General features: G+C 43.1%; 1 protein-coding gene across 4 annotated transcripts in view; it reads left to right on the forward strand.

Annotated features, from left to right (window-relative positions):
• LDB2 (LIM domain binding 2) overlaps nt 1-26,667 on the forward strand; it is a 380,605-nt gene that overhangs the window by 114,907 nt on the left and 239,031 nt on the right. For all 4 annotated transcript variants that reach the window (XM_065877424.1, XM_065877423.1, XM_065877427.1 and 1 more), the window contains exon 2: nt 24,401-24,503. In XM_065877424.1, coding sequence (XP_065733496.1) covers nt 24,401-24,503 — 103 coding nt within the window. The remainder of the gene's footprint in view (nt 1-24,400; nt 24,504-26,667) is intronic.

Raw genomic sequence — 26,667 nt, forward strand, 5'->3', positions numbered from 1 at the left:
TAGCTGGCTATTATGCAGTGCTTTCTCCCTACCAGGCACAGTACGTACATTTTTCCATGTCATTGAATAACGACAACTGTTTAAGGGTGGATAATATTATCATCATCTCCATTTTACAGATGAGAGAAATTGAGGCCAGCAAGTCTTAGCAACTCATTCAAGATCACACAAATAAATACATAATGAAGGTGACCTCAGTGTCAATGACCTCGGATAGAAAATTAGAGACTCTAATTAGCTTATGTCTGAGGGTCTTTCCAGTTCTAAAATTAGACCTAAAGAACCTGGCTCCCAGCGTAAAGCTTTTTCATCCCCATCTCATTGTCTCCCTGTAACTCAGAGGAGGGAACTTTTAGGACAAATGCGTGGTTTTCACAAAGCCCATTTTATATCTTTCTTTGTGTTTGCTTTTTCAGGGAAACGCAGTGGGACGAATGAGTTAGCCTGGCCATCTAGCTGAGGGGGCGGGTAGTGAGCTGGAGAGGAGTCTCTTTGCAGAACTTGGCTTAGGTGGCTCAGGGATTTGAACTTGGGCCGCTGCTGGCAGGACTCCTCACTGCTGCTCAGCGAGGGATGGTTATGCAATTTGCTTTCCCTCCCCAAGTGCACCACAGGGTGCCTGGTCTTCTTGAAATTGCTCTCATTTAACAATCTGCCTTTTTTGAAGCAAATGCGTCGTCTGAAACCTTTTATGACTTTATGGAAATCTAACTGCACTTTTGAAGCACAGATGGCCCGGGTTTACCTGCCTGTCTTTTTCACTCCCACTGTTACCCACATAGGAAGGCGACTGGATGGCAAGTTAAATATCTCTTTGACTTTGGCCCCATCATCTTGGATGATGAGAGGAAATGAAATTGTCTTTTGAGAAAGAGAGGAAAGACTCAGGGATGATTAGCCTGCAGAAGAGGAAGGGCCATGGGGGCCCTGGCTGTGTCCTCGAATGCTTGAAGGCCATTTTTAAAAGAAGGAGACCAATATTTAGGACCCTCAGGTAGTAAACCAGCCCTGATGCTGAGTAGCCAAGGAAAATGTGTGACTGGGCACGCTAATTTCCCCCCACCCCCTAACCTCACCCTCTTCAGTGCAGTTGACTGAACACAATTGCCACATATGTCCAAGAATGCTTATTCTAGATTATATACAAGGTTCCTGCCATTCCTAACTTGCTATGGTAATCCCGCTAGTAGAAATTAAACGTGAAATTCTTTTGATGCCTTTCACTTTCTTCTCCAAATTGCACAATCCTTTTTCATTTTTTTTTAAACTGTTACAATGATGAAAATAAGGCACCATCTCCATTTGCTGGCACAGGATTTATTTTTTTCCTCGTTCATTCTTTTGACAAATATTATTGAGTGTATTGCCCTGTGCCAAGGCACTGGGATTAGAGAAAGATGGACTTAATCTGTACCCTCATGCAGCAAAAAGTCTAGAACAGGAGGCAGGCAATAAACACAGGAGTAAATAAAACACAAAAATATCATTATTTGTCTAAGTAGTATGAGGAAAATGGACTGAGTCTAAATAGAGGAGAGATGTCCTCTTTTAGATACAGCTTGTTTGACAGGGTCTCCTTGAGGAGGTGACGTGTAAGTTACCTTAAGGACCTAAAGAACGATGAGGTAGAAACCATAGAGGAAAAACTCTATTTCTCTATCAATGAAAATATAGGTCTTTCTTTCCAGACCTCAATCCAGTATGTTTTCTCTCTTTCTCATAACCTTATTGTCTCTCTATATATCGGGTCTTTCAATTTTCTTTTTTTAAAAGTTATTTTATTTACTTATTTTTGGCTGCGTTGGGTCGTCGTTGCTGCGCGGGCTTTCTCTAGTTGCGGCGAGTGGGGGGCTGCTCTTCGTTGCGGTGTGCGGGCTTCTCATTGCGGTGGCTTCTCGTGTTGCGGAGCACGGGCTCTAGGCTCGCGGACTTCAGAAGTTGTGGCCCGTGGGCTCTAGAGCGCAGGCTCAGTAGTTGTAGCACAAGGGCTTCGTTGCTTCACGGCATGTGGGATCTTCCCGGACCACGGCTTGAACCCATGTCCCCTGCATTGGCAGACGGATTCTTAACCACTGCGCTACCAGGGAAGCCCTAGGGTCTTTCAGTTTTCTTTGTGCAATTAAAAAAACATTTATTGAGCACACCCTATGTGTCTTGAACTGTGCTATATGCATTATTATTTTTAAATGTAATGCGTATTTTAACCCTGTACAGGAGGAATTGACATCAATGAGGCAATAGTCGCTAAGAAGGTTAAGCTATTGGTCTACAGTGAGATGCCTAATAAACATTAGGGCTCAGATTTGGACTCTGGGCTGGTTGATTCCTGTGTCTGTCATCTCTCCACTGAGTCCCAGGACATCTTTGGGGATGTCCTGGGCATATCTGGACTCTGGGTTGCACGGAGGTGGCTGAGATCCTCTCCAATGAGGGAAACAGTTAGCTGTCTCCATACTCTGGCCTTCTGTTTAGGATTCAGAGGCTTCTGTTTCCATCACTGAGAGGAGCTCAGACTATAACTTGTAAGGAGAATGAACTAGGAATACGGGAGCAGCGGCTCAGGATCCAGGCTAAATTTAGAACCAGAATGGACAGCAGAGACACAAGGCTGAGATTTCAAAGGCCATGCAGAAGGAGCTATAATTTGTGGCAGTTTCTTTAGCTTCCCTGAGTGCTTCAGAATGAGTCTTCCTACAAGGTATCTCCAAGAGGGAGCCCTGCACTGGGCTTGTGCCTCCCCCTTGGCTGAACACAGACCAAGAGATAAAGCAGAAGCAGAGGAGATAGAGCCCTGAGCTGAGGGAGGCTGAAAGGGAGAAGGCAGGGCAGTGAGGTGTCGGCAGCCAGCCCCTGACCTACTTCACTGCTCTTCCCCTCTGGTAGATTGAATACATCAGGGGGAGAAGAAGAATGTGGGTCACCCCTCACACTTCGGCATACCCATGCGTTCAGTGGAGAGTAAAATTCTGTCATACTGAATCCATCAGACAACCAGTGCTCGTGAAAGTAAATCTATTTTCCAGAATCAGAGACTAAGGTGTAGCCAACTGTCCTGGGTTGAATAGTACATTCTCCTCGTATCCCTGTCTCCCAAATCCTAGACTCTCAGAACGTGACCTTATTTGGAAATAAGGTCTCTGAAGATGTACCTAGTTAAGATAAGGTCACACTGGGTTCGGGTGGGTTCATATCCAATGTTTGGTGTCTTTATGAGAAAATAGAGACACAGAGACAGAGACACACAGGGAGAAGGCCATGTGAAAGCGGAGGCAGAGATTGGAGTGATGCAGCTACAAGCCAAGGGATGCCAAGGATTGCCTGCAACCACCAGAGTCTAGGAAAGAAGCATGCAGCAGATTCTTCCTGATAGCCCTCAGAAGGAACCAAGTCTGCTGACACCTTGATTTAAGACTTCTAGACTCCAGAACTGTGGAAGCATACGTTTCTGCGGTTTTAAGCTACCAATGTGTGGCCATATGTTACAGCAGTCACAAGAAATTAATACAGCCACCAACTTAACAGTGAGGACCTCTGAAATTCCATTCCTCAGGCCAGGTAGCATTACCAACTGTCACGTGCCAGCCACTCCTTGGCACCCTGACACGTTCCTCACCTCACATCCTCCTGCAGGGGGCTGCTTTCTCTTTCTCTCCATCTCCATTCTGAACTCCTTATGGGCAAAGACCCAGATTTAATTCTTAGCTGTTTCCCCAGCTCCTGGAATATACTTGGTACTCAACAAGTATTGAAAGGATGAATGAATAAGATAGACACTGCTTGGCTACAGCAGTCCTTCCAAAACTTCAGAAACTCCAAGCAGCCTACCATTTTATGCATTCATTGTACTGATGTTATTAAGTGCCTACTGTGTGCCAGGAACTGTGCTCGGAGCAGGGAACATGGCGGTGAACAAATAAAAGGTCAACATTTCTGCTTTCTCATGGCTTATTATCTAGAGAAGAGATTGGGCAAGGGCATAGGTTAAACCAGCAGATACACTGATGTATTAATAGGTAGTTTAGGATGGCGATAAGTGCTCAAAAAAAAAAAAAAAAATCAAGCATGATATTGGGTAGAGTAACTGGAGTTTCCTCAGTTAGATGCTGCTACGAAAGGTCTCTCTCTGGCATTTGAGCTGAGACCTAAATAATAAGGGGGATTCAAGTCTGACGCTTTGGAGGACAAGCCCCACAGGCAGAGGAAACAGTAAGTGCCAAGACCTGGAAGCAGAAATTAGCATGTGGTGTTGGGAGCACAGAGAAAAACACTGCTGAGCAAGGTCCAGGGGCCCCAGGGTAAGGAATGATGTCAGTGAGATAAACTTGTCTCCTTTTTCATCTCCTGAAGCTGGCAGAGTTCCAGTTCACAGGAGCGTGACTTATGTATGTTTCTGCGGTGAGGGAAGTTGCTTAAAATCAAAATTACGTTGGATGTTTATGGCTGGCAAAGGGGAGCCCCAAGGATGATCAAATCCTGCTAAGGAATGGGGCTAGGTTTTTATCAAAGCCAAAGGGAGGAGAAGCCAGACCTCGAATTTTCTCCTCCTGAGATCATTGGTCTGAATGGCCACCCATGGAGGCTTGGTTATGTTTGTCTTTGTTTTGTTTACAGCGCTGTGTTCTTTGTGCTCTAGCAGAAGGCAAGGAAGACTGGACTTTTGGAGATCACGCCTCTGGCTGATTTGAGCCCTGTGTCACTGGTACCAGCTTTCAGCCATTCCGTGTCCTTCCGTTGGGTGGAAGGGATTTGAGAAGTGGCCTCATGTTAAGAAGTTGTTTTGTTTGTCCTTGGTTTCTGCATTTTCATTAAATCATAGAAGTCTTTAATTGCTTCCATGTGGCCGAAATGCTCCTTGATTGGAATTCTATGGAAAATAGAGTTTGCTTTATTAAGTAGCGTTTCTTGAGGGATTTGAGTGCACTTTGGTTTCCTTCCTCTCCCTCCCCTCTTTTTCTCTGAGTTTTTAATTTGTTGCAATATATAATCGCTTGCTTCTGTGCTGGAATTGCTCTCCAAGCTTCTACGATCGTGTATTATAATTCCCTTTATTACTGCAGCATCATTTTTAGCCTTCGGTTAAGATGACTGGACAAGAATCAGATTAAATGGAATTAGTATCTATTTTTCATGGTGCATTGCTCCTGAGGCCAGCAGCCCCCCTTGCTTGCTAACTTTTTTTGTGGTTTTGGAAAGAATGAAATTAGAAATAATCAATACCTGATCTCTTTTAAGCCTCAGGGCACCCTGGGGGACATAGGCGTAAGTAATCCACATTTTACCTCCTTAGAGAAGTAATATGACTTGTCCAAGGTCATCCATGCAGAGTGTGTCAGAGCTCCAATGCCAACCAAGCTCCTGGAAGTCCAAAGCCATCTCTGAGATCCCTTCTACACTGTGATTTTCTAAAACATAAGCGAGCAGGGGAAAAAAAGCTGCTTCAGAGATGTGGGAACGCAACAAATTACATCTAGTGCAATGTGTTAGTGAGTCCTTTGCTGCAAACGATTGATAATTAATGCTTCTTCTCCACTGGAATAAAAGGAATTCTATTTCTACTTAATACAGAGAATGGAAACATTCTAGAGCTTAGGTGTATACCACTGTATTAGTCAGGGGTCTCCAGAGAAACAGAACCAATAGGATATACGTATACATAGAAAGAGATTTATTACAAGGAATTGGCTCATGCAGTTATGGAGGCTGACAGACCCCAAGATCTGCATGGTGATTTGGAAAGCTGGAGACTGAGGACAGGACTGAGTCCAATAGCCTGAGAATCAGGAGAGCCAACAATTTAAGTGCCAATCAAGGGCAGGAAAAGACTGATGGCCCAGCTCAGGCCAGTGGAGTTTCCTCTTAGTCTTTCTGTTCTGTTTAGGTCTTCAACTGATTGGATGGGGCCCACCATCAGGAGGGCAATCTGCTTTACTCAGTCTCATCCAGAAACACCTTTACAGAAACACCCAGAATACAGTTTACCCAAATATCTGGACACCCGGTGGCCCAGCCAAATTGACACATAAAAGTAACCATCACAACTCCCTAGATTTGAATGTTGCCTTTATCATTTACTAATGAAGTGGTCTTGGTCAAAATCTCATTTCCTTCATCTGTCAATTGGAAGCAATAAAATCTGTCTCATAGGAATGTTGGAAGAATTCAATGAGATAGTTTTCTGAAGTGCTCAGCACACTGCCTGGCCCAGAGCAAATGTTCAATGATTGCTAGTGATTTATTTTGTTACTATTACCGTGTTATTGTTGATGATAACAAACCCAGGAACACACAAGCAATGTTTTTGTGCATATATTTATGTTACATAGTTTGAGTCTAAACATTGTTTTTTTAAGTTTTGGCAAATGGCAATTTTATTCAAAATAGAAATCCAGCCACTGGAAGTTAGAAGATTCATATGCAGCTTATGACTTTGATATTTGCTTCCTGGTAAACTTTGAGCACATTGTTTGCTTGCTCGTTTACAAAACACCTGTGTTGTTCATCGTACTCTCTTGGTATGAGGATCACACAAGATTCAGTATGTGACGTCACCGAGCTTGCAGCAGCCCCTCCAGCGGATGCTGACTGGGGTGGAGAAGGGGTGCTGCTTGGTATCAGGCCCTGTGCAGGTGCTCGTATCCAAGTTAAGCAGGATGGAATTACTGCTGCTAAAGGTAGTGGGGGAGGGGAGAGGGATGAGGGCAGAGAGGGCTGGGAAGGGAAGCTTGTGCAAGGGTCAACTGGAAGAAATTCTCTGGAACGTGAATTGAGGAAAAAGGCTTTACAGGTAGAAGCATTGTGTATGCATTATATGTCTTATAAGAAAGTAGTACATTGTCATTAGATGGGTGGGTGGTTTGATGACCCTCAGAGGTGACAGTTGATTGCTTTGGAACTCATTCTTAAGGCAGGACTGAGAGTTATACGTATATGGGGCCTTAAAATATTTAAGGAAGAAGAAGGCCTCTTCGACATTGGTTTTCAAGTGGAAGTATTTGTCCCCAATAAGGACTACTGATAGAGAATATACAGTCCGGGTGTGCAGAGAAGCTGGCAAGCGGGTGGTGCCCTAGAAGTAGAAATGCAGGGCTCTGGGTACAGAGGCTGGAGCTGGCCTGGGGGTGTGGGTGGGGGCAGGGCAGGGCAGGGACGGGGAGGGTGGATATGAAAGCTACACCTGCAGTACGTTTCGCTTGGTAAGCTTGGCCTTGGTAAGCTTCCAAGAGAAAGGGAAGCAAAGAAGAGCTAACATTTGTTTAAGGAGAGTACTCTTCATCAAGGCTAAGTTTATGACCAGGTGTGCTCTGTGTTCCAGGCACAGTTCTAAATGCTCTGCATAGATTCTCTCCTTTGATAATTTCTCACAACAAACCCGTGAAGCAGGTACTAATGTTGTCCCTATCCCCTATTTTACAGATGAGAAAACTAAAGGCCAGTGTAGTGAAGTAATTCACCCAGGGCCACACAGCTCTTCAGGGGTGGTGGTCACTTGGTCTTGTCGTAGAAGGTCCTTGGAACCTAAATTGATCACACTTCCCTGCTTAAAACCTTCCTAGGAGGTCTCGTTGGTAGGAAGAGATCCCGGGCCCTCACCAGGCTCATCTTTGGCCTCACTCCTGGCTCCCAATAGTTGGCTCTCCTTTTCATTCCTTAAATGCATCAAGATCTTTTGACCTCCAGGCTGGGGCACTTCTGGATCCTCACCTCTACTGACCAAACCCTCTTTTGAGAACAAATATACTTAAGAAGGTATTTGTTTGATATAAATTGGCTGTGACTGGGGGAAGGCGGGTAACCCAAGACTTGTTCACCCCTCTGCCTCTGGTGCCTGCCCAGGATCCTTCTAGACCTCTGTGTGGCTCCTTCTCTCTCTTTCTTCAGGTTTTTACTCTAAGTCAGTGGTGGTCAACCTGAAGGACATCTGGAAATGTCTGGAGACATTTTTTGGTTGTCACAACCAAGGGAGATGCTACTGGTATCTCTTGGGTAGAGACGAGGGATGCTGTCAAACATCTTACAATGCACAGGATAGCTTCCCCCTCCCCCAACAAAGAACTATCCAGCCCAATGTCAGTAGTGCTGAGGTTGAGAAACCCTGATCTAAAGAGACATTCCAGCAAGGCCACCCATGGTTGCCCCATCTAAAATCTCACCTCTCCTTTCTTACCCTCCATTCTTTGTGTCCCCCTTTCCTGCTTTATAATTTTTCTTCTGTGCACCTGTCACTGTCTGATCAATGATATATTTCACTTATTTATCTTGTTTATTGTTTGTCATCCACTACTGTGTATGCTCTACAAGCACAGAGATTTATGTCCTTTTTGTTCACTGCTTTATCGTTAATGCCTAGGATATTGTCTAGCCCATAGTAAGCGCTCAATAAATATCAGTTGCATGTAAGAATGGATTCAGAGTCCAGGTAAGTAACAATCACCAGTTCATCACGGAGGCCACTTGGGTTAAAATCCATTTGCCATCCCTATGGAGACTCTTCTTGCACCCTGGAAGGTGATGGAAATATTCCTTTTTACATCCTTTGGTGATGATGATGCCTTTACTTTAGCCCTGACCAAGATCCCCCAAAAATGTTTTCCCTGAAAGCAAGACTAGGGAAGGTGGACACGTTCTGTTTTTGAACAATAATCCCTGAAGAAGTGAGTGTTCTATCAGGATGCCTTTGGAAGGACCCTTAGAATCATCCTTATACTTGACAGATGGAGAAATCAAGGCCTGAAGCACATCCCCTAAGGACATTTAAAACACTTAAGAGTCTTTGATTTGTACTTGTGTGAGGTCACCCAGCAAAGAATTACCAGGATCAGAATTAGAACTCAGTTTTCTGCCTTCAGTGGAGATGGAAGGGGGAAAGTGAAAAATCCCGCATCAACAAATACGCTGCCCGCAGGCAAGCCACAATTCTCTGAAGCTCTCTTTTGCCTTGCAAGTTGTGATATCTAGCTGACAAGGAAGCAAACTGAATAGCTAAGTGCAGAGCTTTCAGAGATGCTGAGATGCAAATTAGCCCCGAACCACAGGCAACTGTGGGTTTGAGGCTGGCGTGCAAAACAGAGGCTTCTCTTCCTTAGGTCTGCATTGTAAACTCACTTTGGTGGATAGCGTACCCTTGCTTTTTCCCAGACAGGCACTGTGCAAGGCACTAGAGAGATGGTGAAAAACAAAACATTCATCCTGCCTTTGAGGAGGTTGCAGCCTGGAGAGGGAGACAGACAGAGGAGGGTGTCCTTGTTTGCATCTGCTGTCAGTAGCAATTGTGGGACCACCGGATAATCGGATTATACATTTTCTGAGGATAGAGATCTCTGTCTTGGGTGCCCTTAATGCCACCCAACACTGATGGCCAGACCAATAATGATGGGTAAAAATTAATAAGGGCTCCTTGAGTACCACACACTCTACTAAGTGTACCGTCCGGTGTATCAGTTCATTTAATCGTCACAGAAGCACTACGGGATGCAGGGGCCGTTATGGTTCCCATTTTCACAGCGAAGGCAGCTGAGATTGAATATCTTGCCCAGGGTTACAGAGCAAAGATGTGCTGGCTGTTGACATCTAGCCCCAGGCTGTCAGGTTGTCAAGTGTGTGGGCTGTTCTATAAGATGTATCACTGATATATATTATTTAATGTTCACCCAACCCTGGCCTTGAGACTTTCTCCACCACTTAGTAATAATGCCCTTTATTGGGTGTTTACTCTCTTCCAGTCACTGGCCCACGTATTATCTAGTATAATCCTCACAACGAAAGGTGAGGAATTATTGTATCCATTTTACACCCAATGAAGTGGAGGCAGAGAGAGCTTACGTAAGTTGCCTGAGGTCACACAGCTAGTAAGTGGCAGAGCCAGGATTCAGGATATTTCATACAAGTGGAATCATTCAATATGTGGCATTTTGTGTCTGCCTTCTTTCCCTTTGCATAATGTTTTTGCCGTACATGTTAAAGCATTTATCAATATTTTACTCCTTTCATTGCTAATAGTGTTCCATTATACAGAGATACCACTTTGTTTACCTGTTCATCAGTTGATGGACATTTGGACGGTTGCCATTTCTGGGCTATTGTGAATGATGAAGCAATGTACAAGTCTTATATGTGATCTCTTATTACTGATATTTTCTGTCTCATGTCAGTCAAAAGGGATGAGTTCTGAAGCCAGGACGTGGCTCTGAACACTGATTCCAACATGTACCAGCTGTGTGAATGGGAAAATTAAGTAACCTGTCTGAGCGTTGGGGTTTTTTTTTATCACTTGTTAAAGGAGAATAATAATAGTAGCTACCTGATCGTGCTCAAAAGCCTGAAATATATAATGCACAGTGTTTGGTTCATAATTAAACACACAATAAATATGTGTGGTGAGAGGAGTATTGCAAGTTTTCATAACTGAAACGGAAGGGATAAAGGGAAAGTTTGTCAGGCTGCAACGACGTCCAGGAGAGTGGTAGGTGCTGAGTGGGTGGGTAATGCTGGCATCTGCCTACCTTGTGCATCGGGGCTTTCAGACTACGATGAGAAGTGACCACAGTGCATGAGAGTTCCCGTTTCCTCAGCTCTCCCGCAATGTGTGGCATAGTTCAGTTTTTTTTTTTTTTTTTTGACAATCACATGGATGTTCAAGGGCTTGGATTTAATTTACCTTTTCTTGACTACAAGTGAAACAGAACATCTCTTCATTGCTTTATTGACCACTTTCTGGGAATGGTACTTTCACATTTTTTGCTCTTTTATATGTTATTGATTTTTAATCTGGAACAGTTTGTTATATATCCTAGTTACTAATCCTCTTCCAGCTCATCATTTATATTGTAGCATGTTTACAATGTCTTTTGTCATATGAAATGTTTATATTTTGATAGATTCAAATGGATCGCTTGTTTCTCATGATTTGTCTTGTGTTTGTTTACAGATTTTCCCCCTGTTCTGAGGTCACACAAAATATGCTCTCTTTTCTTCAAATAGTCTGAAAACTTTGTTTTTCTTCATTTATATGTGTCATCCATCTGGAATTTATATTTGGTTATGTGAAGTGGAATCAAATTTATTTTTTCCATGTGAAAAGCCAACACTACTTACCCATTTGTCTATCCTTTCCCCCTCCCCCATAAGGCCACTTCTTTCATAGACCCAGGTCCCATGCATGCTTCTGTCTCTCAGCCCTCCATTCTGCCCTACTGCTCTGTTTATCCATCTTGCTTTCTTAATTTTACATTATAACCTAAGCATGCCTTTGTGTTATTATAAACCATGGGTAAACATTATGTTTAAAGATTCCTATTTTCTTTCTTTCTTTCTATCATGGTTTCTGGAATCATTTCTCCCTTGTAGGACAGCACATTGTTTCTAGTTTTTTTTTTTTTTTTTTTGCTATTATGAAGGCTCCTGTGGTGAATATTTTTGCATATAAAACATTTACATAGTTTTGGATTATGTCCTCTGGATGGATTCCCAGAAATAGAATTACTAAGTCAAAGGGCATGAATATTTTTAATGCTTTTAATTCATGATATATATTTATTTTAAAAATTAAAGGGAATAAAGATTCTGGCAGATTCCTAGTACTCTATTATGTAGTTGTAGCCAAATGTGCTGTGACAAGTCTGGATCTGGGAATTGTTGCCCTGTAGAAGTCCAAAAGAGAGATTAGTGTGGTCTCTTTGATAAGATTTCTCTTTTCTTTTTTCGTAACACATTTTTTGGTATTTTCATTTATTCAAGCCATCATTTATTAAGCACCTACTGTGTACCAGGTTCTACAGCCAAGTGGGCAGCAGGATCTCAATGAGCTTATGTTTTTTTAGTAGGTAGGAAGACAACAAATAGACCAAATCAAGTGATAAGTTCCTCCTGGAGAAAAAACATTGACTGATTAGGTAAAAAAGTTGGCTCCTATAGACTAGTGACAAATGACGCAGAACTTGAGATTTGAATGACAAGGAAGAGAAAGCTACGCCAAGTAGAGGAAAGGCATCACTCACGGATGGAACAGCGAGTGCAAGTGTCTCTGTGGTGGACCAGAGTGTGGCCCCGGGTTAGAAGGAAGGTCTGTGTTGCAAGAGCCCAGGCTTGTGAGCTGTGTTCAATGAAGGGAACTGAGGCCAAGGAAACATACCAAGTCCCAACCACGCAGGACAGTTTGCTCCATGGCTAAAAGCAGCAATGGGAATCCACCGGATGGTTTCGACAGGGAGTGATGCAATCTAGTGGGTGTTGTTCAAAGATCATGCAGGCTTCTCAGCAGAGCACAGGTACAGGGAAGCAGAGTGCTGGCAGAGAGAAAGATTAGGAAGCAATCACTGCTGTCCACGCTGGAGGTACTGGAGGCCCAGACAAGGAGTGCAGGTGGAGGGAGAGAAATGTGGGTGGGCTCCATTCTAGGTTGGAAAGAGATTGCTGTTGGATTGGGGGTGTGGACTTAGGAAAAGAACAAAGTCAAGAATATGTCCTAAAAGTTTGGGCTAAGAGAATGACAACTTGGAATTACATTATTGACATAGAAAAGAGTGGGGAGAATAGGTTTGAGGTGTGGTAAAAATAGGAGTGGGTCTGGCTTTGGCCATGTTCAGTCTGAGATGCCTCTTTGGTTAACAAGGGGGGAAGTTGGTGACACAGCTGGAGCCAGGGATCTGGAGGCCAGGGAGAAGCTGGGAGCTGGGATACAGACTTAGAGGGAATCTAAGACCCCAATAAACAGATGTGTAAACTGAAAAGAGCATGGAGGCCTTCGACCGTCATCAAGAGAAACCTGTTATTTTCCTTCTGAGTTTTGAGATTATGCTGGATTTCTTCTATTTATCTTTGTGAACAAAAACCTTTTCCCTTTTCCCAAGGAAGAAGAGGGGAAAACACGAGTTTTCTTTTCTTGCTTCAGTCCTGGCATGGCCTTCCGATTTTGAGTGGTAACTCTAAGAATTATTCCTGTCATTTGATTCCGATGCAGTTGGGCAGGTCACAAAATTAAACTTTTGCATCTTGCAAGCTTTTCCAGAAGTGTTCTTTCATTGTCTGCTGTGAGTATGTTGGAACAGAAAATTTGTGCCTGATTTTATGGTGCATTTTTCCCAAGATATACAACTTGCTGCCTCATCACATTATCCTGCCTCTCAGGACCTCTCACACCTAGAGGGTATGATGTAATATGAGGTATGGTGCTCGCCGCCCAGAACTGTCACCAGCGAGACCCATGCTGCTAGAGTAATGCTTCGCTAGGTCATTTTCAAAGTGGGTTTGCGCAGGGTCCCTAGTATATTATTTTTTGATATGTCAGAGTGCGTGTTTCCAGGTTGGAGTCTGACAGAGGAAATTTAATTATGAAGAAAATACTCCGCCTCCTTCACACCAGAATAGTATAGATGAGAATAGGCAGTGAAACTTTGCAGCTAGAAACAAACATTCAGGAACCACAATATTCAGGAACCAAATCCCAATGTTGCCCCTTACTTGGTCTGTGACCTTGGGTATATATCTTGACCTCCTGGGGCCTCAGTTTCCCCATTTAAATTGGGATAATAAAAGTACCAACTTGATAAGGATTCTGTGATGACTAGAAAGTAATTCGTTGTGAAACTCCTAAGCGCTTTCGTTGAGTCACTCATTAAATATTTAACACCCCTGCTTAACAGACGTGAACAAAAAAGAGAATAGAAGTGTCCAACCATCATGAAAACACGATTGTGTTTCTTCAGGGTTTTGAGAATATGCTGGTTTTAATTAAACAGATATTTATTTGTTAAATGAAATAATTTAAATAATCAAGTAATTGAGTACTTATTTGTTGCATGCCTGCCAGGTGTTAGCAAATACACAGGCACGGGTAGAGATCCTGCCCTCATAAAGCTGATACCAATCCAAACGTTAAAAAATAGTTATGATTTCATAATAGTTGCAATAAATCCAAAGCTTATTTTTGGCACCTCAACTTGTATACATTTTAGTCATTATTTTTAGATTATTGTAAATAGCATTTCTCTTTGGAATCCTCACAATTAATTAATACTTCCGTAGGTCACGGGCAGAGATTGAAATACATGATTTTTCCAGGTCTTTGGGGTGTTTGATGTAGATTTAGCTACAGAGGCATATCTGCTGGACGCCGATTCCTGTCTCTCTGCCTGTTTTAAGAAATGTCTCTCCCAAGGCACCAGCACAGGGGAGTGAAATGTAGTAGACCCTTTCTAAAAGGGAAGCCTCGAACTGTGAGTGAAACCCTGAGATGTTCTATCAAGACACATAATTTACTCTCTTAGTAACATGCCGTTTTAGAATTTCTCTTAAAATGGTAACGTTTACTGTTAAATCAAATGCAATTTAGTTGAGAATAAACAAAGTCATAGTTGAGAATGAGAGAGAAAAAAAAAAACAAAATAAAACTACAACGTCTGGGGGACTTCCCTGGTGGTGTAGTGGTTAAGAATCCACCTGCCAATACAGGGGACACAGGTTCAAGCCCTGGTCTGGGAAGATCCCATAGGACACAGAGCAACTAAGCCCACGTTCCACAACTACTGAGCCTGTGCTCTTAGAGCCCGCGAGCCACAACTACTGAGCCCGCGTGTCACAGCTACTGAAGCCCGCATGCTGCAACTACTGCAGGCTGTGTGCCTAGAGCCCGTGCTCCGCAATAAAGAGAAGCCACCGCAATAAGTCAAGAGTAGCCCCTGCTCGCCGCAATTAGAGCAAGCCTGCGCAAAGCAGCAAAGACCCAATGCAGCCAAAGAATAAATGAATAAATAAATATATATAAAAAAACTACAACCTCTGGGACATGAGATTAAAAAAAATAAATTCCATAACATTAAATAAAATGGGGGGATTTAAAATTCTCTCCCTGTGTTCATTACATGCTTGTTCAAAATTACCAGCTAGTGAGAGCAAATGATCTTACCTTATTACTTTTATTTCTGTGTCTCGATGTAGAATTCCATCGATGTGATGGAAAGCCTTGCTTTGAGCTGTCTGTTCAGGAAGCAGAGCCCCAAACATTCAGTGCATTAATTGGAGATTGAAACAACTAAGAAGACAGTAGAAAGTTTGAAGAACATTTGCTCTAGACAAAGAACATCGTAGTAAAGCGCTTATGTGAGCCCAAACTCAAGAGCCAGAGTCCCAGTGTTTGAAATATCTCTGCTGCTTGTTAGCTTCATAGTCTTAAGCAGATATTTAACTCCTCTGTGCCTCAGTTTTCTCATCTATAAAATGGCATGAATAATAGGACTTAGCCCCTAGGGTCATTGTGAGGCTTCAAGGAGTTTATATTAGTCAATGGATTCAGAATGGTGGCCGGCACACGGAAATGCTATGTAACTGTTGACTACTATTATTAAATGCGGCTAATTTGGAATAAACATGGTTTGATACAAGACTCCTAGGTTTGGAGAAATGAAGGAAGCAAAAAGACCTTTGTAGTTAGAGAAAATAAAAACCTGCACCCCCTTCAGTGTGTGAGAGCCTCTAGAAAGGGAAAGCCAGGAGATTTGGCAGGAGATTATTATCTTCTGTCTCAACATATGCAAGTGACAGGCAAAGAAATTTAGGGAAAGCAAGTCTGGCCAAGTGTGCATCAGTCTTGGTCCTGGAGACACATGTTTTTTCTGCAGTGTGTTCTAAGAGAGGTCAACTGACATGTGTAAGATGGGAGTGACCACAATGGTAAGATACAAATGAATAGTGCGCTGTCTATGTGTGCGTGTGTATAAGACAGTAGGGAGAGGAGATATCATTGTTTTCTAGAACCGCAAGATACTGAAGAAAGTCAATGCCCTCCTCATCTTCCCGTTTCCAGACCCCTTCATACATTCTCTCCACTTTGACCTGTTTAAGTTTATTTTCATTGAAAAAACACACTTTTCAAGAAATAGATGCTTTATGTATGGTTCATCCTTTGGAGGGGGTGTATGTGTGCCACGTGACAAGTGGTTGCCATGGTAATTTCTCATTATTGTTGAATTGAAAAATAATTACTCTGGCAAAAATCCCACATAACCTGTCAGTGCTTAAGTTAAAGATGCTGGGGGGCAACCCTGGCACCAGGATCCTGTTTTTGGTGGAGAGGGACAGAGATAGGAATGGAAGAGAATCCGAGTTGGAAGCAAAATGCTTTTGTGGATTTTTAAATATAATTAAAACTCTCTTCTGCCATTTGACCTGAGTGCATCTCTCATCCTGATATAGAATTTGGCTGCCGGGGCTACTTGGGCTCACCTGTGAGATGGGACAAAGGGACCAAGGATTTTCATCACAGAAATGTATAGTGGGGATTACTTAGAGTGGAGAAGCTTTAATGGTGTTTTTACCTAATTAAGATACACGGAGAATTGTAGGCCACACCCCTCCACCCGGATCTGGGTTCAGGCTGAGTTAATTTCGTCTTTATTTACCTGGAGGCTGCTCTCTGCTATTGATACTTTCCAGCTTTGGGAAAAGAATCCACTTTTTACTTATTAATATTCACTAAGCACTAAATATGCACTGTTCAGGTACTAAACAACAGCCAGGATTGAAAGGAAAAGGCAAGCATGACCTCCATGAGATCCTCGTGGCAGAGTGTATGGAGTTAGATGGTCCTCACTCCCTACCTGTGCACGCACACATTGGGGTGTTTGGTACTCAATCATTCTGTCTCATGAGCCATTTCGGAGGACCATGAAGCAACTATGCTTCCTTTCTTGTGTTGTGTCAAGAACTCATCCTGCTTTTGGTTAATAAAGTCCCTGGGATACACTCTGCCTTTAAAAGAATGATAGGAAAACTTTTATTAGTAGTGGTATTTCCATCATTGCATATTCTTTGAACTTTCAGATGCTCATCCTTCTTCTGGCAGAGCTGGACTCTGTTTTGTAATGCTGTGGATCTTGTTATTAGGTCTCACTTGGAAATATATCGCTTGGAAATGCTCTTAGTTTCATCTCTACCCGTTCATGTTCAGACCAGAAGTCATCAATCTGGAAGCATAGGGACCTCCTAATGGGAGAGCCAAAATATACACAAGTGCACACCCTATGCCTAGGCGTGGCCGCTTTAAATATATGCCCCAGAGAAATTCTTACACATTAACACAAGGGGACACTGCAAAGATACTTATCGCAGCATTGTTGTAATGGCAAAAAATTAGAAACTGTCTAGGGATCATGCTTAAATAAAATATATTCTTTTCATCTAGTGTACTACCATGTAGCTTATATAAGGAAAGAAGAGGCCCTAATATATAAAATAGAGACGTCTCCAAAACACAATGTTGAATGAAAAAAAAAAGTTTAAAGAAGGAAACATAATGTATGATATCATTTAAATAAAATATTAAAAACATAAAACAGGGCTATATATGAATAGAGTTATGTATGTATATAAATATAAAAGATGGGCTAGGAAGGGCCATATGATTTTCACGAAATGGTTGTTTATGGGAGCCTGGGGGAAGGGAGAGAAAAATACAGCAAGCTATGGAGACCCAGGACGTTTATTTTTATTTATAATTTTTAATTCCTTTTAAAAAGGAAAGAAAGATATTATTTTAGTAATTGTTAATTCTGGATAATGGGCCATAGGCCTTCACTATATTATCTCTATTCTCTATTTTTAAAAATTCATAAAGTAAAACATCACTTATTTATTTACTTATTTTTAAACATCACTTATTTAAGTTACAATCAATGAAGTGTATTCACTTAACCAATGTTTCACTGAAAAGAACAAGAAAAATGCCCAAAGGTGGTTCAGTGGAATGGCAGTGTAGGTGGGAAGTAATTTCTGCATCAATATGAACTTGTCACATGCATGGTTGGTACGTCCACTGATGAAAAGTGAGGCAACAGTGACATGACAGAGAGAAGACTCTGCTTGTACATTGCCCTGGTCCCCTAGCCACTGAGTTTAGACTTAAGGTTCCTGCAATCTTCAAGGAAGAATCTTTTTTTTTTTTTTTTTTAAACCAACCTTTCAATACCTAGATGTTAGGTAGGAGTTTATTTATTTACTTATTTATTTATGTATGTATTTATTTTGGCTGTGTTGGGTCTTCGTTTCTGTGTGCGGGCTTTCTCTAGTTGCGGCAAGGGGGGGGGCCACTCTTCATCGCGGTGCGCGGGCCTCTCACTATCGCGGCCTCTCTTGTTGCGGAGCACAGGCTCCAGACGAACAGGCTCAGTAGTTGTGGCTCACGGGCCTAGTTGCTCCGCGGCATGTGGGATCTTCCCAGACCAGGGCTCGAACCCGTGTCCCCTGCATCGGCAGGCGGACTCTCAACCACTGCGCCACCAGGGAAGCCCCGAGGGAGAATCTTACTGTGTGGTTACGGCCTCACCATCTGTTCTACTCCCTACTGGGTAATTTATAGGTGGGAGATCTGTTGAGGATGGAGAGATGCCTAATGCCTGGTCCTTATCCTTTAGCAGCTCATGGTCCTCTACAGCAGCCGCAAGTTTAGATAAATTTATATTGCGAGGCAGTGATTCAATTATAATATGATCCACACTCGAACAGGGGTAGAGGTATCAAGCTTTCCCAGCACAGGAGACAGGGAAAAAAGGAATCAAAGGACTGGGACTTGGTATTTGCTACACTTGCCAGGCCAAAAGAACAACATATGCAAAGACAAGGAGGCAGGAAATGGTTAAAGACGGACCCTTGGTTCGACAAGGTAAGTTGCTGGGTCCTTTGGCTCCACGGGCCAACTCCTGACCATGCTGGTCCCCAGAGCGGTTAAGAGTGGCTTTTCCCTGGATAGAATGTCTCTTCCGATATATCCACCAAATGTTGTATCTGTGCTATGTGGCAGTAACTGGTGTGCACGGCCACCCCACCTACCAAAAACCTCAGGCTATTGCTTTGTTTTTAAAGGCATTTGTCATAACCTTTACCTCCAAGTCTTGAGAGGTTGATCTGGACCTGCTGGTCAGTCTCAAGGCCCTTCCTAGTTATTCTCCACATTGGTTTGACTGGCGGGGATTGCCTGCATGGAGAGTGGGCAGAAAATCCTACCTTCCCTTCACACCTTAGGGGAAACCAGACTTAGTGAGCTCCTCTTTGGAATCCTTGCTGCGAAACAGCCTTGGAAACTTTCCTCACACAGCCTCCTACTGGTCAGCTTATTGGACTTGGCCATGTGACCTGCTCCCAAGGGAACTCCTTGGTTCTTCCATTTCTCCAATGATGGAGGCGCCAAGTATGTGATCAGGAGACAGAAGTGTTAGCCTGTGGATAGATAGAACCGCAGAATCGTGACCAGTCATTTTCTGTTATATTTCCTTGGTCTCTTGTACACGTTGCCTTTGTCTGCGAGGCTCAGACCATCTAGATGACTGACATCTAGATGTTGAATAAAGGTGGCACTGATTTTTTTATCATTGTCCACGACTCATGAGGCTGTTAGCTCAGCTCCGTGGCTGAGGACTGAGATTCCACCAGTCACACTGTAAGATCTTCTGCCAGAGATTTCGTATTTGGTTTAGCATAGGTCTTTGTAGCTGCATTGCAGTGGCTGCTTGGACTCCTGGCCTAGTCATTAGGCAAATGTCTTCCATAAAATTGCCTCACTGATCCCAGGAACTATACCAGCCAGCCAAATGGAAGGAAGGGCTGTTCAAAGAGGAGGTTTATTTTCAGAAGAACAACATGAAGTTGGGGGAAAGTGGGCAAAATCTGAAAGAACTGGAGGAGGAGATCTGTTCAAGCAAAATTTCCTCTTGCTAATTAATGCTGGCCTCTTCTTCTACTCTTGTGAATCTTTTTGTCTTCAACCTAAGGTGGAAAATCACTTTTTAAGCAGAATTATTTGGAGAAAACCTGGCCTGGTCAGTTCATCAATTGTAACAAACAAATCTGCTGCTGTGGTGAGGGCTGTTGGTAACAGGGGAGGCTATGCATGTGTACGGGCAGGGAGGGTGTGGGAATTCTCTGTACCTTCCTCTCAATTTTGCTATTTAAAAAAATAGACTGGGATTACGCAGACTTGGATGTGAACTTTAGCTTTGCCACTTTCTAGCTGTCTGATCTTTACTAAGGAGTTTAACTTTTTTGAAATTCAGATTCTCTGTTTATAAATATCTGAAGGTCAAAGGAGACCATAAGAAAAAATAATAATAGCTGCCACTTATTGAGCAACTATTATGTTCTGGGCAGTTTCTCCTTAGCCCTCACAGTCCACTGAACTGATTGTTCCCACTTTGCAAATGAGCAAATAGATGCAAACAAGTTAGGAGGCTTGACTTAGGTCATCAGCGAATAAGAGGCAGAATTCATATGTTGAAGCCAATGTAACATAGAGGTTAAGGGTATAAATTCTTCTAAGGATGCCTGCTCTGCCCCTGGGGGCAATTAGGACAGTTGTGAATATAAGATGGTTCAATTCATGGAAAAAACTTAGAAAATATTGAGTTATGGGTACTACTGTTAACCCAGGGCCCCCCAAACATGTATTCTTTCCACGATCTCCTTCCTTCAGAAAAAAGCCAAATCAAGACTGGCCTGTACTTGACATTTAGTAATGCTTTCTTAAAAATACTACTTTTTAATTCCCTTTCTCCATCAGCATTTTTCCTCTCATAACTAAGGACTAATTCAAAAGCCTTATATATGTGTGTTGGGGGGCAGTTGGCAACTATAGCTTAAAAATAATATCCAAATTTTTTGTGTGTCAGTTTAAAAATATTGGCCAATAGACAAAGTAGGGTCAACCATCTAGAGCTCACAAAAGCTGTGTAAGTGATTTTCTTGAGTTGGGTTTTTGATGGAACGAAAAGGAATTCCAGTCTTTCATCCACTCATTCATTCTATCAGCCAAAATGTGTATATATTCTATTATGTACCTATTATGTGTCTTGCCCTGTGAAAGCACATATCACATTTTTAGTTTTGGAATGTTCTTGCAAGATTTGTGACCAAAGCCAATTGATTTTTTGTGTGTGTATAGTCAGCTGATATGACCTTCTCCTACCAAAACCGTCCTGACATTTCCTGAGACATTGACTTATCTCATGTACCATTATAGTTAGTTTGAATCAAATGTCATCCCCCCTTCTTGGGTCATCACTCCCCCTCCCCCCTTGATTTCTGCCAACACTCACTTGTCTGGGCCCCGTGGAACCTGTATGGCTGCTCATAGACAATTCTCCCACCTCCTTACAGCCTGAATCCTTTCTTTTCTCCTAGTGGCTTCAGATCAGCCTGGGTTCTCCCTGGGCTTTTACCTTCCACTAGTCCATTTTCTAGCAGATGTGCTGAAAACCAGGAATTAGATGACAGGAAAATGGAGGTAGAGGAACTGATCTAGTCACTGGGCCTTGATCAATTTCCATTCAGAGTTTTCACTGTGTTGTAGACAGGTATTGTTGCCAAGTAAATGGGTTACAAATAGTTGAAGTGATTTGGAGACATGCTTGATATATAAACTTTTTTTTTTTTTTTGCTATACATGGGCCTCTCACTGTTGTGGCCTCTCCCGTTGCGGAGCACAGGCTCCGGACACGCAGGCTCAGAGGCCATGGCTCACGGGCCCAGCCGCTCCGCAGTATGTGGGATCTTCCCGGACCGGGGCACGAACCCGTGTCCCCTGCATCGGCAGGCGGACCCTCAACCACTGCACCACCAGGGAAGCCCTATAAACATTTTTGATGTAGAGTTCTTTAGAGCATGGAATGCTTCATCCCTTAGGAATGGTGTCAAAGATGGTAGATAAAGGTAGGAAAGGGGCATTGTATTGATCTTTACTGTGTTCCAGGCACTCTTCTGGGCACCTTACAGCCATTAACTTATTGAATTTTCACATCTACCTTGCAAAATAGTTATTAATGTAACTGTTGTTGCGTCTACTGTGAACATAGTTATTACTGTTGTTGTTATTATTATCATTATTGTTATCCTTAATTTCCGAGTAAGGAAACAGGGTCAGGGAGGTAAAATAAGTTGTCCAAGTCCACATAGCTGGGAAGAGGTGGTGTCAGGATGAGCCTCCTCTGAGGATTGCCCACAGGACGAATTCCACCAGTGCTGTAATACCACCTGCCCTACCGCATGGTGCCGGCCTCTTTCTGGGCGTGAGTCCTGGCATGTGGGACAGTACGTACAGCGAGGAGCTGGAAGAGAAACCAGCCTGAGACAAAATATGCCCTTTTCCATCTCCCTTCCTTCTTTCTGAACCCTAGCCCTTGCCTTCCCAAGGACGCCAGAGAAATGAGTCGGCAGAGACCGGGGCAGATCTCAGATGTCCGAGAGTCCCAGTCCCTATATAGGAATTCTGAAAGCGTTCCCCCCACTTTCACTTTCTCTCTAATATCGTATTACATGATTAAAATATAGTTCTGGGACAATCATTCCTTGAACCAGCATTTTGACACCACACTTTATTATGGCATGAACGTGAGTATTTTAAAAAGCTACATGTGAACACCAGCTCTGCTGTTTATCGGCCGAGTGGACTTGGGGAAGTTACCTTCACCACCTAATCCGTTTCTGCAGTTGTAAAACTGGGATGATAACGTGAGCAGTTCCAGCCAGTCACTGAACAGCTTTCGTTGAGTAATACCGTGGCCTCGTCACCGTCTGGGGCCTGGGAGATGGAGAAGCAGGCAAAACACAGCCCCTACTCACAAGAAACTGATATCGTACTGACAAGGGAAAAAAACAAAACAAAACCAAGAATCAGGGTGGTAATGACAAGCGAGTGAGAAAACGTATATAAAGTATTTAGAACAGTGTTTGGCATGTGGTAAGCGCTCAATAAATGTTAAGCATTATTCTTTTTCCATCCGTATAGCAATTTGAAATGAAAAAAACCCTGTGTATCCAGGCTCCCAAATAGGGTTTCTTGCCCCAGCTGCTGCTTCACTCCCAAGCCCACAGATTTTTCTAGAAGCTCTGACAGTTTCCACAGCATTCAGGCCATGTGCCGTGGTCTCAGGTGTGGAGCGAGGCTGTCTGTTTGATGCTCAGTCGGCTGCGCCCTGCCAGTGGGTAGAGACCAATCTCTTATCCTGCTGTGTATTCCGAGGGCCTGCATGTAATAAGTGCTCAATAAACATTTGTTTCTGAAGGGAGATGGGAGGGGGGTAGTTTGTATGTGGAGTCATGATATACCCCTGGATGGTTTTATATTTACTGTATTCTACTAAGAAAAGTGTTGGCTTTTGGTATGGCGATTGGGAGGAGGCCAGAGAAACAGAGACAAGGACATTCATTTGTCGAAGCTTCTTCTTTTCTGAAAAGAGGAAGAGCGTCGTTCTTCAGTGGCCCCTTATCTATTCCCGTTGGGACTGAAGGCTTGTTCCCAAGGCCTGCCAGTGACAACAACTTAATGTTGTCATAAGCAGAACAACTTAATGGGAGGAAGAGAGGCTGGTGAGACCTTGGCGGGGGCCCCAGGATGGGGACCTTTAAGAGAGGAGCAGCGGGCCCCTCTGTGTCCTTCTGCCATCTGACAGGCAGCTGGGAAACATCTTGCCCTGAAATCTGGCGCTAACCAACAATTCTCTGTAAAAAGATTGTGCTTAAGAATTTGAGGGTAAATCGAGCACTATACAGAGAATGAGGCCCAGGTATGATTCCCCCTTTTAAATGTAACACTTTGTATAACCCTCCTAATTCCCTGTTAGAGGAGGCCCTTCCCCTGCCCTTGAAGCTTAGCAATGATTTTAATGGCCTTCAACTGGGCCAATTTCAAATTATTTTCTGGATGAGCAAGGGAAACATTCAACCCAAGACAAACAAACAGAGTTCATGTGGATGGTTTGCATTCTGCTGAACTATTCTGTTTTTAATAACTGATTTAATAACGAGCAAGTGATTGCCTATAATCTTAAACCAGTCCTCAAGAACAATCCATATGCATGTGATGGTTGCTTGTGCACAAACTCATCTTTCTACATAAATCCGTGTAGCAATACCTGTATCTTTTATAGGGATATTTGCATAGAGGAAGGCTACAAGCCACACACAACTTTTATTTTGAATAAATTATTGTGAAAAAACGTACTCTCCTTAACCTGGTTGTAATATTGTGCTTTCTGTTTGTAAAATCGGACTCCTAAATGAGCAAAGAGAAAGAGAGAGAGAAAAAGCTGAATGCATTTTACATTAAAAACAAAACTTTTTCTTAAAAAATGTCACATTGTGCTCCAGAATATGTTTATTAAATCTCCCCAAATATGTCCTCGAGAATTAATTTTCATTTGCTTTGCATTAACTCATTTATTGAATTGGAATTCAGTCCTCATTCGAGGCAATTAATTTGAAGAGTGACCACACTCCTGCCCACACCCCTTCCAGAACACCCACATACATATGCTAAGTCCCAAGCCACCGATGACTAGATTTTTCTGCCTTTTTCCCTTTTCTTTTCCTCTTTGAGATATTTTCCCACTCTTGCCTGTTAAATAAATGATCTGTCTTTTTGCAGGATAGCGACAACCTCTGGTGGGATGCGTTTGCCACCGAGTTTTTTGAAGATGACGCCACATTAACCCTTTCCTTTTGTTTGGAAGATGGACCAAAGCGATACAGTAAGAAAGAAGTTTATTTTCTCTAATATTCCCTCTTTTTGCGCCCGTAAGAAAACCACAGGGGTCTTCAGAGAATAATACGGTGCTGACAGGCTGACAATAATCCCGGCCTCCTGCCTCTGATCAAGGCACTGTCACCGGGTGGCAGCCCGACTCGGCAGCAAGAGATTTCGTTCGAGGCTTAGGATGTTTGGGCATTTGCCAGTTTAGAGAGCGAGGCAAATGTGAACCAAGCCCCCCAATGATAAGTGGTAGCTGAATTGTGGAGACTTGCCGTCCATCTCTTCCCTGCGACCCTTCTTTATGCTTGGCAACACTTCACACCCAACGCTCTGCTTCTAAAGTTCCCTTTAAAAATATATCCTCACAATCACTGTATCAGCTATATCCTTCTAATTCCCTCTTATCAATTATCTCAGGTATTTGTTTGACAAGTGCTATGTTTTCTTGGGGGCGGGGGAGGCCACAGCTGCTTTGAACACACACTTTGGGATTTGTGTTGACAGAATTTATAGTTCCTTGTCTTTCTGGCGAGTGATAACTCTGTAAAGATCCTTAAATTACAGCCTGTGGCACCTTGGGTAACAGCTGATCTGTCCTGATTAGGTTCAGCCAACTTGTCAGAGATCAGATTTGCTAGTTGTGCTGTAAGACTGAGAGGCATAAATACGTCAGCACAAAGACAATTAATGTCCAGTTAGATCAGAGAGAGATGCGTTTTCAGAAATCAGCGTTGCACATGTGAAGGGATCTGTCTGTCAGAGGGTAAAACATCCCAAATGTGTCAAACACGGAGCTGATGATGGGACCAACCACAGTATGTACAAATGAGTCGGTCCAGAGCATTGAGTAAATGATGGGTAATAGCACTCTTGATATACACAATGAAAAGATCTGATTGTTGCTAAATGTATTTCAAAGCCACTAGAGTACAACCAGTGCTTTTTTTTTTTTTCCTTAATTTTACAGGACTTTAGATAACTTAGTATTTGGATCTATTGTATGATGAGTTGATTAATTATGCTAATAAATAGATGGTGATTTTGCAAAAGTGGCGAACCGTGGAAAGCAGGACAGCTTGCTTAATTGAAACTCATTGCCAGAAGCATCTCTTTAGATTTGTATATTGTGGGCTTTCAGAGGCTGGGACATTTTTAATAAATATTTTGGGTGAGAGGGGCAGCTAGTGTGCCAGACAAGGGGCTTTTCCAGAATGTCTTTACATTCAACATAATGACACCTGTTGCAAGCACTGGCAAGCCCACTTCATCGGGGGTCCTGATAAGTTCACTCGCTTTCTGTGTGTGGGTGCTCCCAAGCAGGCTCACACCCTACAGAGTGGGAGAGTCGGGTACAGAAGCTGCCGTTTCAGAATTCCCTAGGAGATAAATGAACTTGTCATTGAACAATTACTCTCTCCCCAAAAGCCTTCCGGATCAATGGTGAATAATGTCGAACTAAGCAGTCATCCATCCTCTAAGTCTTCTTATTTTTTTCTGAGGCATAAGCTCAGATAACTTCAAGTTATCATTTTTTTATGTTCCTGTGCTCTGTGTGTGTGCGCGTGTGTGTGTGTGTGTGTGAATCCGTCAGGGTCTGCTCAGGGAACTAGAATTACTAATAAAACAGATTCTCAATCTTCCTTCTGTCCACCCCTGACCCCAACATCATTTGGGGGTGAGGCATGATCAGTGCTTGTTAAGATCTCATGTTCATATACAGGAGTAAATGCCTGACTACGAGCCATTGTTGCCCAGGTTTCTTTGTTTCTCTGAACCAAAATATTTCCCGAGCGGCGAAGAGAAACAAAGATGATCGACAGTCTGGAGCCCAGTCTCATCAGCTGCTTTGCTGACAGCCTGGTGATGTGCACACGCTGCTGATGTGCGGGCAAGTGACAGTTGATTGACAGCCTAGGACCGGGAGATAGGGAAGATGAAGGATGCTTAGAAAGCCTGACGCGCTTGCTGTTTATGCAGCGCTCCAAGCATCTCGCGGCCACCTTAACCCATTCACGGTCCAGGCACACTGTGCCGGGTGGGCAGGGAAAACACATGCTGGCCCTGGGCTGGGGCTGCAGCACTTCCTGGAGACCTTGCAGGGAGCTGAGAGCTTTGCATTTCTGAGGAAGAAAATAGGACTTGGCTATTACATTTGTGTATGT

This window comes from Phocoena phocoena, chromosome 5, assembly GCF_963924675.1.
Source record: "Phocoena phocoena chromosome 5, mPhoPho1.1, whole genome shotgun sequence".
Taxonomy (NCBI): domain Eukaryota; kingdom Metazoa; phylum Chordata; class Mammalia; order Artiodactyla; family Phocoenidae; genus Phocoena; species Phocoena phocoena.